At 49.0% G+C, this 12,448-nt stretch overlaps 1 protein-coding gene across 1 annotated transcript in view; it reads right to left on the reverse strand.

Moving 5' to 3' along the window:
- Window positions 1–11,302, reverse strand: part of MYO7B (myosin VIIB) — an 84,263-nt gene extending 72,961 nt beyond the window's left edge. Inside the window, exons 1-2 of the mRNA XM_086718318.1 lie at window positions 11,154–11,302; window positions 1,550–1,589 (exon numbers count right to left, since the gene is read on the reverse strand). Coding sequence (XP_086574444.1) covers window positions 1,550–1,567 — 18 coding nt within the window. The 5' untranslated portion in view covers window positions 1,568–1,589; window positions 11,154–11,302. The remainder of the gene's footprint in view (window positions 1–1,549; window positions 1,590–11,153) is intronic.
- Window positions 11,303–12,448: the final 1,146 nt, after the last annotated feature.

Here is a 12,448-nt window from a genome sequence, read left to right on the forward strand (position 1 = left end):
GCTGACACCTTGATATTGGACTTCTAGTCTCCAAAACTGTGAGAGAATAAATTTCTGTTGTTCAAGCTGCTCAGTCTGTGGTATGTGTTATGGCATTTTGCTGTGGCACAGTTTTGCAGAGCGGCCTAATGGTTAGCCCCTTTGGAGTCAGACAGACTGGGTTCTCATTCCTTCTCTACCTTCCATGAGTGAGATGGCCTTGGGCAAGTCACTTAACCTCACTGACATCAGTTTCCTCACCTATTGAATGGGGCAGCTTCCCAGGGCTGTTGTGAAGATGGAATATAATGTGGGTCAGGAGCCTGAGTGGTGCCGGGCATGGAGTAGAACCACTGGATGGTATGTCAGGAATAAGCACAGTGTGGTTCTTCCCTTTATTCAGGAGTCACTAGGACCCATTAAAGGGACCATTGGTGAATCAGGCCATCACTGTCTTCCCAAGGAACTTGCAATCTTAGAAGACAGAGCAGGTGTACCATTGCAGTTGAGCATAATATGCCCCCAAAAGGTAGCTTTTTAAACTCTGCTTGAAGTTAGTCATGTTCCCAGTGGGCCCCCCGGGACTAATGCATCCCATGGGTATATTCCTTTGTGAAATAAACCTGGCTTTGCCTTACAACTCATGCTCCTCATGCTCCAAAATGGTGCCAAGTTCTAAAGTGATTTAGATACCAAAAGCCCCTGCAGCCTGAATTTTGAAACCACGTGTGTTCTCTTTCCAGCCTAGAACAGCCTGTCTCTATTCTGGAAAAGACAACCCTAGCCACCCTTCTGTGACTCAGATAGTTGGAGGGCTTGGTTGCAGGAGCCCTTGGTTGCGGGGTGATGCTGTCCCCTCTCAGCAGTGTGGATCCAGCAGCCAGGAGGAGACAATGGCCACTGTGTGGCTTTGCATGCAGAAAAAGAATATCTGGGGCATTTTCTTATCAAAAAGGACTTCTCTCTATCCAGCCTTCCTGGGTTTGGGTTGGAATTCAGGGGTGGGGTGGAGTGGAGGGCAGGGAAGAATGCCCAAGCTGGTTTGTGACTCTCCTCTGGGCTCCTCCAGCCTTCAACCTTCTCTCATCATGCTTGCACCACCCCAGCTGCCTGGAGGCCTTTGCCCCCCACCCCCCACTCCAGGGCAGGGCAGTGTCTCAGCATTTGCTTCCTTTCCACATGGAGCCATCTCTTGGCCACTGGGACACAGCAGGCGCTTAAATGTTTATTAAGCTGAGGGAAGATGGCGAAGAGCCCAAAGTTGAGATTGGACCCAGTATTTGATTCCCATCCACTCTGAGTGAGCTCCTTGCAACTGTTGCAATGAGACAACAAAAGAGAAATCCCCTTGTCAAGGCATTTAAGCCTTAAATAGAAGTAAGGGATTACTGCGCCAAGTGTGGCCACCTGCTCAGGCCCAGAGGTTGGCCAGACTCATTTTCTTTAGGTAATATAATCTGTCTTGTTCTTCCTACTCCCTTGTCTCTGACGTTTTCCTTGGGGGCTCTCCTTGCCTCTCGCTGATTGTAATTCCCAGATAATCCCTGGATGCAATAGATGCAATTCTTACCAGCCTGAAGGCCGACATCTTGGGTGGCAACTCCCCCGACCTGTGAGCAGAGAAAAAGCAGATCATCAGTCCTCATGGCCCTGCCTTGGAGCCCCTGGAGGGCAGGGGCCACGTGTGCACCTCAGCACATCCTCGAATGCCCTGCATGGGGCCCCGCTCAAGAAATGATTCTCGAATAAATGGACGAATAAGTCACCATCCCACCCAAGTGTGAGAAGATGCTTTCTCAGTTTCTTCTATCCTATCTCATCCTTATTGAACATCTGTTTTGCACTCAGTACTGGGTTCGACATGGGGAGTCTGGGTGGTTCCGAACGTACTTAAGACACAGTCCCCGTCATCCAGAAGCACAAATTTTATCTGCTTGGGACACCTGTGAAAGCCATTCACCACCACACACTATAGGGAGTGCTGAGGTAAGCAAGGCAGCATAGCTAAAGACACATGACATACTTTATATAAATCTCATAGCACCCCAAAACACAGGTGTTCCCCCATTTGTTAAATGGGATCCCACAAAGGGCAGGTGACCCAGTAAGTTAGCAGCACAGCTGGGAATCCAACCCTGGTCTACCTCCTTTCAAACCTGCCCCCAGCTCCTGGCTGCCTTCCAGGGGTATAGGCATGCACATGTGTTCCTTCCAAACTCATATCAGATGAAGTACACAGACACCAAAGGGTAAATCAACCTCTGGAACTGCATGAAATTTGCTGTACCCTGTGGGAGGAAAGGTGAGATACAAGGCTGAAATCCAGGCAGGTCATGATCCTGAAGGACCTGAATGCCATAAGAATATGGCCCCCAATCTCCTCCTAGGGCCTTTCCCTTCACTTTGACCTCTTCCTGTCTGAGGGAGATGCTGATTATTTTGGTCTGCTTGAAGTGCCTTCCTCTGTTCTTTTCAGGGAAATTCTCCTTCCTTTGTCCAAACTGTGTTCCGGATAAGGACTGTCAATGACATAAATCATGGTACCCAGAACCAGACTATGACTCAAGCAAGGGCCAACCACAGGCTTTCCCTGAGATGTTCTAATTGGAACTGGGGGTTGGTTTTCTTTCCAGCCAAGAAGATTTGAAGTGTGATTCCAAAATTGCCAGAGGTTACTGTCCTAATGTCCCGAAAACAGCTGGCTTGGGAGAGTAAAGTTGGGAGTTGGAAGGAGACAAAGGACAGAAATTCTGTCTCTGACTTTTTGTACTTTGATTATTTGAGCTAAGTCATTGAAACCAAAGAATTCTCCCTGATCTGGTGACCCCCATTCTATTCTCTTTCAGCTTGCACATCCCCCTTGTGCATTCCCACCCTCTTCCAGGGTCACTGCCAGGATTAAACACTTCCAAGTCCAAAATCAATGTCTCCAATCCCCACCTTTCTCCTGAACTCCAGGTCTACCAAAGCCCCATTTTCTGGATATGTCCAGCAGATAGGTTATGGACACATTAAACTCAGCATGACCACAGCAACTCATCTCCTCTGTTTCCACATCTGCTCTTTTCCATGCATTCTTTATCCCAGTGAATGCTATTAGCAATTGTGAATAAAACGTTTGAATCATGGGGTGCCTGGGTGGCTCAGTCAGTTGAGTGTTCGACTTCGGCTCAGGTCATGATCTCATGGTTTGTGGGTTTGAGCCCCACGTTGGGCTCTATGCTGACAGCTCAGAGCCTGGAGCCTGTTTTAGATTCTGTCTCCTTCTCTCTCTGCCCTGACCCAGCTCGTGCTCTGTCTCTCTCTCTCTAAAATAAATAAACATAAAAAAAAATTTTTTAAACGTTTGAGTCATCCTATTATCCCCATCTTTAAATGATCGCTTTCATTTGAAGATTTCATCTATTAAAACTTGAGGTTCCCAGCTATATGTTGTCTACAAGAAACCCACTTTAAAAATAAAGACAGATTAAAAATAAAGAGATAAAGAAAGATATACCATGCTAACACTAATCAAAAGAAAGCTGGAGTAGCTTTGGTTATTTCAGACAGAGCAGACTCCAGGGCAAGGAGAATTATGAGGAATAAATAGGGCATTACATAATTATAAACAACAGAGGTGCCTGGAGCTCAGTCAGTTAAGTATTTGACTTTGGCTCAGGTCATGATCTCACAGTTCATGAACACAATCCCCATTTTGGGTGAGCGTGAGCCCCACTTTGGAAGAGCCACTTCTCTCTCTTCCTCTCTCTGTCTCAGCCCCTAGCTCATTTGTGCACTTTCTCTCTCTCTCTCAAAAATAGATGAATAAACAAACAAACAAACAAAGAAACAACAATAAATTGGCCCAGGAGGGCCAATTCTCAAAGAAGACATGACATTACTTAACATGTATGTACCTAAAAGCAGGGCATCAAAATACATGAGGCAAAAATAGGTAGAACTACAAGGAGAAAAAGATGAGTCCACTATTATAGTTGGAGTCTTTAATACTCCTCTATCAACAACTGACACATCTGGCAGGCAGAAAATCAGTAAGGACATCATCAAATTCAACAGCATCATCAATCAATTGAATGAAACTGACATTGGTAGAATACTTCAGCCAACAACAGCAGAATATACATGTTTTTCAAGTTCATGTGGAACATTCACCAAGATAGACCATATTCTGAGCCATTAACATACCTGAACAAATTTAAAAGAATAGAAATCATACAATGTCTGCTCTCAGACCATGATGGAATTAAATTAAATCAAAATAGAAAAATCCCCAAATACTTGGAGATTAAGAAACACACTTATAATTAACACATGAATCAAAGAAGTCTAAGAAATATTTTAAATGTTTTCAACTAAATGAAAATGAAAATACAACTTATCAAAATTTGTGGGATGTAGTGAAAGCTATGCTTAGAGGGAAATATATAACATTGAAAGACTATATTTAAAAAGAAGGTGGGTGCTTGGGTGGCTCAGTTGGTTAAGCGTCCGACTTCAGCTCAGGTCATGATCTCACAGTCCGTGAGTTCGAGCCCCGCGTCGGGCTCTGTGCTGACAGCTCAGAGCCTGGAGCCTGCTTCAGATTCTGTGTCTCCTTCTCTCTCTGCCCCTCCCCTGTTCATGCTCTGTCTCTCTCTGTCTCAAAAATAAATTAAAGCATTTTTAAAAAAATTTTTTAAAAATAAGAAAGTTCTAAGGGGTGCCTGACTGGCTCAGTCAGTGGAGCATGTGATTCTTGATCTCGGGGTTGTGAGTTCAAGCCCCATATTGGGGGTAGAGATTACTTAAAAACAAAACCTTTAAAAAAATTAAAAAGAAGAAAGATCTAAAACTAATAATCTGAGTTTCCACCCTAGGAAACTAGATAAAAAAGAGCAATATAATCCTAAAGCAAGAAGAAAAAAAAAGAAACAATAAAAATTAGAGCAGAAATCCCAAATTTGAGAATAGGAAATCAATAGGGAAAATCAATGAAACCAAAATCTTGTTCTTTGAAAACACCAATAAAACTGATAAACCTCTAGCCAAGCTAACCAAGAAGAAAAGAGAGAAGACACAAATTTATAATATCAGAAATGAAAGAGGGACATCTGGAGGATAGTTGACCTGATCCCCTTGACACTAAAAGGATAAAAAAGGAATATTATAAACAACTAGATATCTACAAATTTGGTAAATTTAGATAAAATAGACCAATTCCCTGAAAGACAGAACTGTCAAAAACTCACACAAGCAGAAATAGACAATCTGAATAGGCCTATATCTATGAAAGAAATTGAATCAATAATTAACAACCTGTCAAAAAAGAAGCATCAGGCCTAGATGGTTTCACCAATGAATTCCACTAAACATCTAAGGAAGAAATGGTACCAATTCTCTACAACATCTCCCAGGAAACAGAAGCACAGAAAACACTTCCTAACACTTCCTAATTCTGAGCCAGCATTACCCTAATACCAAAGCCAGATAAAAGACACTGAAAGAAAGGAAAAACTACAGTCTGTGTCGCCTCCTGCCCATCTCTTAGTCCCCTGTCATCCTTCACTTGAGAGACAGGAAGCCTCCCAGGTAGACTTGCTTCCTGGCCTCTTCAAAAATTATTCTCCATTCTACCAACCAAGTGATCTTTAAAAGATACAAAAAAACTGACCATATCATACCTCTCCATAGCCAGGAGCATGTGTGTCATATCCTTATGGCATTCAGGTCCTTCGGGATCATGACCTGTCTAGATTTCAGCCTTGTATCTCACCTCTCCTCCCACAGGCCACACCAAATTTCATGCAGTTCCAGGAGCCCCCCCCCCCCCCCGCATTCTCTCTCACTTTGGTGTCTGTGTACTTCATCTGATAGGAGTTTGGAAGGAACACATGTGCATGCCTGTATGTACCCAAACACAGATACACACACCCTCATATGCTGCAGCTATAATTTTCTACCTCAGCTCTTATTGTTGTTTTTATGTGTCACTGTGTGTCTCTCCCACACTTGCAAGAATCTTAAGAACAGAACTATGCCCTACTCATTCCAGTAGGGGCTCACAATATGCTTGCTGAATGTATGGATGGATAAATGAGTGGGTGGGTGGGTAGATGGATGGATGGCCACCAGGAAGATGGGAGCAGCCATGCCCCCCCCCATCCCAGGAAAGTAAGTATGGTGTTGCCCCTGAGGGAAAGCCCTCAGAGTATTTGCAAGTTCCTACTTCTTGTTAGTGAGATACTTTCTTCTTAGCTCAGGCCCCTTGCCCAGCCCTGAAGTAGGTCAGTGTGCTGCTGAGCCCACCAGGGTCAGTGTCCTGCACTGGCCCCAGGGTGTACTGAACCTAAGGCACCAGAATGGGGCTGACCATCACCTGAGAGGAGAAGGGTGAGCTGCTGGTTACCAAAGCCCTCCTCAGAGCTGTAGGATGTCTAAAGCCACACCACTATCATGGGCTTCTGAGTATCACTGAAGTGGAGTATGGGAGAAGAGGTAAAGAAATGCTGAAAGGTGAGTGGGGAGGTGGAGTTGGGGAGAGACTCAAAATGTTCCTGGGACTAGGAGGGGCTGTGTGCCATGTGGTATATGGGGCACCGAACAGGAGACTGTGGTCTGAGAAGCAAAACACACACGGACTCTCTGGTCTATGGGAAGCTAGTCCAGAGTGGGGACGCTACCCTGGAGGGCTGGCAATGAAGGGATGCAGAAAGGGTGTCTGGATCTGGGTGAGGGATTGAGAGGCTTGGAAGTTACCCTGTGCAACCAGCCAACTCCTCCAGAGCCAAGGGTGTCTGATGTGGAATCTGTCACTCCAAACGGGAACAAAAATGGGCTGGCGTAGGTGAAAGAGGCCACCACTCAGTGGAAGGCAGCACAGTCCAGCAGGTGACAGGGACTCTGACTAGACCATCCCACTGCAGACACTCAAGACAATCAAATATTGGTAGTTTCAGATGGTTTGATCTAGTATGTGTGTTGATATTTGAGTATGAAATAAAAATGAGCTATCTTTTATAGTATCATGCTATTTTTGTTTAAACATATGGAAGATGCATATATCTAAAGATGGAGATACATCCTTTTTAGAGGTAATTATACTGTTACCAGTGGTTTCTTCTGGAACTGAGGATTGGCATGGGGGATAGAGGGAGGAAGGTGGGGGAAGAATTTTCCTTCACATTTTGCTCCTTTCTGTTATGTTTGGCGTTTCTATATCCATATATTTTTATTATTTATTTTGCTTTTATTCTTTGCGTTGCTGTCTATGGCATTGTCTGGCTGCCTGAAATCCTATTCCCTTCTCGATCAGCCACCAAGCTCGGTGATGGGGAGGGCCGGGAGGGGCTGATAGCAGCACCATTGAGGCGGGAGCTCAAAGTAGTGCTGCTTTGGCAGTGCACACTGGGACAGGGCCTGTCAACCCCGACTCTGAGCCTCTAAGTGTGCCCTGATGCAGCCAGGATGGCTCAGCCCCTCTCCAAAGCCCAGGGCCCAGAGGGACACACCCTCCATTGAAAGGGAGTCCCACCACACAGGATTGTCTGGCGTGTGGGGTGATATCAGTGGGATGGCGTTCCTGTGAATACCATGTGACTGGCAGTTCAGGAGGTATATGTCCCCAAGAGGTACCCCCGGCCCAGAGACATGATGCTCCTGGGTCCTCACCAGGGATCCCTTCTCTTTTGCCCAGATAAGGCCAGAGTTGAGGGTGTGAAGCTATAGGCCTCCATCCCATCCTGCCCTAGTGGGCACAGGGCCTGGCCACCCCTACGGCCAAAAACCTTGCTGTGTGTGCTCATGTCCAGCTGAGAGACCTTGCTTTCTCAGAACCTGGCTCCTAGACCCTCCCAGGGCCTTACACTAGGTTTATCCCTCCTCCCTGCACACCTGACACACAAGCCTCTAGGGCTCCCTGCAGGTACAGGTCAAGTGTCGGCCTCTATGGCCTCATCTCTGGCCCACTCCTTCAGACCTGGCTTAAGTGTTTCCTTGCAGCCTCCCTGACTCTGTTCTCAGCCATTCTAGCTAATGTCTACCTTCTCTGGCTCCAGAAGACCCTGGCCTATGTTGAAACTCATGGTTTTCACTTGCCCAGAGAAGACCTTATCAGAGCTTTGCTGTGGCAGAGTGCCAGCCTGCCCAGAGAGACCTCGGAAGAGAGGGCCCTTGAGAAGCCCTCCTGAATTTACTATTTTTGCCAATGGTATTCCCTTGCTTGGTATCCACTTCATGACATCCCATCAGGAAAGCCGGGCTTCTTTTCAGAGACTAGCTTGTTCTTAACAAGGGCATGTTTAAACTCGGCACTGCTTACATTTTCGTTTTTGCATTGCCCACCAGGACTCTCACAATGAATGTGGTGGCTATGTCTAGCAAATATACTGGAACTTCATTTACTAGCCTTCCTCTAAGAGAGTTGAATTGTGCTTTCCTACCTTAATTATTCTTCCTCTTGTTTTCTCCTTTATTTTATTTTTGATTTTGTTGCATTCTAGGTATCTCTGTAAGCTGCCTCAAGTGACTCTCTTTTGTTTACTTTTTGAATAGGGCAGGTGTTCACTGAGAGATTTACAGACTAACATACACTGTTCCACTGTGCTGTGGTTCCTTTGCCTGCCCTCTGCACTCTGTCCCTCCCCACAGAACAGAGTAGGGGCTCAGACTGTACTCAGGCATGCTGCTAAGAGTTTTCCAACAGTAATTCATTAATTCGACCTACACAACAATGCTACATGGTAACTGACATGGTTCCATTTGACAGATGAAGACACTGGGGCTTCAGGTCCCACACTTAGTAGGTGGCTGAGTCAGGATTTGAACCCCTGCTCGTCTGGCTGTGAAGTCCTTGTTTATTTTACTTCACCTCTCCCCTTGGTCTGATACGCTGCACTCTCTAGGACTACACTGTCCAATATGGTAGCCACTAGCCACATGTGACTGTGTACATGTAAATTCATTGTAGTTGAAATTAGAAATTCAATTCCTCAGTCATGCCAACCACACTTCAGGTGCTCAGTAGCCACATGTGGCTTGTGGCTACTGTGTTGGACAGCGCAGTCTGTCATCATGGAAGGAGCATTTACTGCTTCCCTCCTCCTACACTCAGCTCCTGGCAGGAACTGGCTGTGCCCAGACCAGATCTTTGTGATGTCACTTCTTTGGCCTGGAACATCCCAGTTCTCCAGCACTGACATCAAGCCATCCTCTCCTACACAGCCCATCTGTGTCCCTTCGCCTCCTTCTCTGTCACTCTTTCCCCTTCCCACCCTGGACTCAGCCCCAGCCATCTCCTCCTCTGACTTCTTGATGCCTGTGTGGTCTATGCCTGGTGGGGTCACTTTTCCTTCACACAGTCTCACCTCACCAGCCCAGCAGTGAAGGAACACAGTGCACGCTGTTTGATTGAGGAGGTAGGCAAGGGAGTCCCAAGTGGCATTGGATAGAAAACTAGACTTCGTTCCTAGCTTTGCTTGCTACTAGCTACTGCATTCCTTCAATGTATCTTCCCCAGTGCCTGTCCTCTGCCACGCCCTGGGTGGGGGCAGGGGACAGATCCCCGAGGAGATCCAGGCTGTGCACCTCCGGGTACTCATATTCAGTGGTCCAAGGCAAAGAATGTTATCCTCCTTCATCTCAACGCCCTCTTTTGCGAAAAACTTGCAATTCCTGCTCTTCCTCACCGCAGCATGTCATGTGGACTGAGTGACACCATGGAATCAAGAGATGTGGTGCAAGATGTGAAAAGCGTGCTGTGACACAGATGCAACTGGGTAACTGGGAGTGTTCATCGTGCCACGTCACTTCCCCACAGAGCTGTGCCTCGCCCCGTGCCTGAGTGAGAATACCCCAGGACCCAAGCCAGACACGGACACGGGTCCTCTGGGAAGAGGCACCTGAGGGCCAGTCAGCAGGGTGCCCGGCAGGTCCTGGGCGGTGGGGAAGGCTTCCTGCAGGAAGTGCTATTGAGCTGAGTCGTTCAAAACAATTTCCTGGGGCCACGTGCTGCAGGCCCAGAGAGCCAGCCCCGTGCAGAGTTTTGGCTTTCTTTGAACTAAAATCTGCAATGGAGTTTTGGGGTTTTATGGGTTAGAACAAAATTCAAGTCCAGAGTTACAGAGTGTGGACTCAGGGGGAGGCCTGGCTGTGGGGAACAAACATACCCAACTTAGAAGATTTAGGATGGGGCCCCACTCCTCTGATTGCCAGACCCTCCTACTCTGCATCTCAGATTTTCTCATCTGTGAAATAGGGATGGATGCCCAGCACGCTGGCAGCTCAAGTGAGAAAAAAACCCTCCCCCAGCCCCCTGGGGCCCCAACAACCCAACACTCCCACCCAGGAGGCTTTGGGGCCAGGCTGGCAGGGTCCTGCCTCTCCCCAGGGGCCCAAGCCTTTCAGAGATGATTGACACAACTGCCTGCAATTGTCCAAGATGATACACAGGTGAGTCACAGGAGCCTGGGCCCTGGAGTCCAGTCTCGACTCTGTGCCCCATTCCATGGTCCTCAGTCTCCTTGTCCATAAAATGGAGGCAATAACACCAGTGTGCTGTGAAGGCGCAGTGCGATGGCACATGTGGCACAGCTGACGTCTGTCAGGTGCCAGATGATCGGTGCCCAGGCAGTCCCTTACGCCCTATGGTTCCTCCTCGGTGAGTCCTCCTGCTATGAGAAGGCTGCCGGCTAGGGTAGCCGGCTGGCCGCCTCCTGCCCCCGCCATCCCCCCTGCCAGTGAGTCCACCTTCTTACAGAAGAGTGCCAGTCGGCTTCCCTCCTCCTCCTCCTTCTCCTGCTCCTCCTCCTCCTCCTCGGCCCCCAGGCCGGCCCTGCATCCTGATGGAACAAATCTCTGGGCTGGTGTTCCTGGTTTCTAGGCTCCTGAAAGGAATCTCTGGCTCTCTACTTCTCAGGCCTTTCCCACCTTGTTTCCAAGTACACCCTGCCGGGCTTCGCCAAGTCGTGCCTCCCAGCCCACCTCCTACCTGCCCCCGCGACCCTCCTCCCGAGTGGTGACTCCCTCCTCCCATCCTCCCAGCTGGCAGAACACAGCCCCCCCAGTCCCCCACCCCCCCACAACCCTCCTCCCGAGGGGTGACTCCCTCCTCCCATCTTCCCAGCTGGCAGAACATAGACCTCCCAGCCCCCCCACCGGTGCAGCCAGCTGGCAGAGAAGCCCCCGAATTCCCCTACCTTCTCAGGACAGGGGTCTCGCTGACTCCCTTCCCCTCCACCCTGGGCACTCCAAAAGAGCAGGGAAACGAGGCAGTGCCAGGGCTCTGGGCGTGTCAGAAAGTAAGGGAGAGGAGGAAGACGCAGAAGGGACCCAAGAGGAAATGGCCCAGCAGTCTGGCTCCACGTAATTTATTACAGGACTTTGTCCTGGGCCCCATCCCCTCCCACATGGCAGCCCCAGCCAGCAGAGCCTCACAGCAGCCTGATCTTTAACCCTGGCCTCTTCAGCGAAGACTCCCCGCAGGTCATCAGAGCCCGCACTCCATGCACCTGTTGCTGGCCACCAGCCAACCCCATGGTGACAATCAGCTGATCAATCAAGGGAGTTCAGCATATTCCTGGGCATCACAGGGACTCCAAAGACACCCATGCAGGACCTCTGCTCCCAAACATCCCGTGTCCTAATTGGGGCACACACACAGGAGAGGCTAGGAAGCCTATAACGGAGCTAAAGGCCATTAGCACAACTAGGTTTTCAGTGGGGTCCCCGGAAGCAGGGGCAGCTGGCTTGAGCTGGGGCTCAAGGGAAGGGGGGGTTCTGCAGTGAGGCTAATACAGACCTTTCAAGCGGTGTGCACTGGGAGAGGCCATGCTGTAGGGGGAGGCAATCCCTGAAAGTGTGAGTGTGGGGGCTTTGAAGGCAGGTGGAAGGGGAGTCCACAGGAGGGACTATTCAGCTGCAGCCCTTCTCTTGGGTGAAGAGAGACCTTGGGATGGTGCTCACAGTTGGTCCCACTAGAGCCAGGCAGGCTCCTTCCCAGGCCCAGGGTTTGGGAGGCACTTGGGAACTGCAGGCCGAAGTGTGGGAAGCCCCTCTCACCTTTCAGATAGAGCTGAGCCCCGGCAGGTGGCAACCCTGACCTCGGCCTCTTTTGGAGACAGGAACCAAGTGTTGGTGGAGAGAGAAGGGTAAAGTAGACTGGTTGCAGAGATGGTCCCAGACGGAGGTCACCACTGCCCGAGGGCTTCCCGGGCTTCCTGCAGGGACCCCTTGCAGTCCCAGCTCTCCTCTGCTGAACGCTCCTGCTGCTGAAACAGCTTGAAGGAGTTTCTTTCTTACAACCAGGTAGCCCATGCCAGAGGTAGGGAACAAGCTGGGGGATGACCAACCAAGGGGCCATTTGGAGGAATCGTGTGCTCTGAGACTTTCAGCCGCCCCCCACCCACTCCCTGTGAGTCCTACCTTGGCACCAGCTAGCCTCTTGCCCCCTTAAAGTCTCAGCCAGTTTCTGGGCCAACACTTGGTTTGGGGG

This window comes from Puma concolor, chromosome C1 (genome assembly GCF_028749965.1).
Source record: "Puma concolor isolate L17-30 chromosome C1, mPumCon1.1.hap2, whole genome shotgun sequence".
NCBI classification, from domain to species: domain Eukaryota; kingdom Metazoa; phylum Chordata; class Mammalia; order Carnivora; family Felidae; genus Puma; species Puma concolor.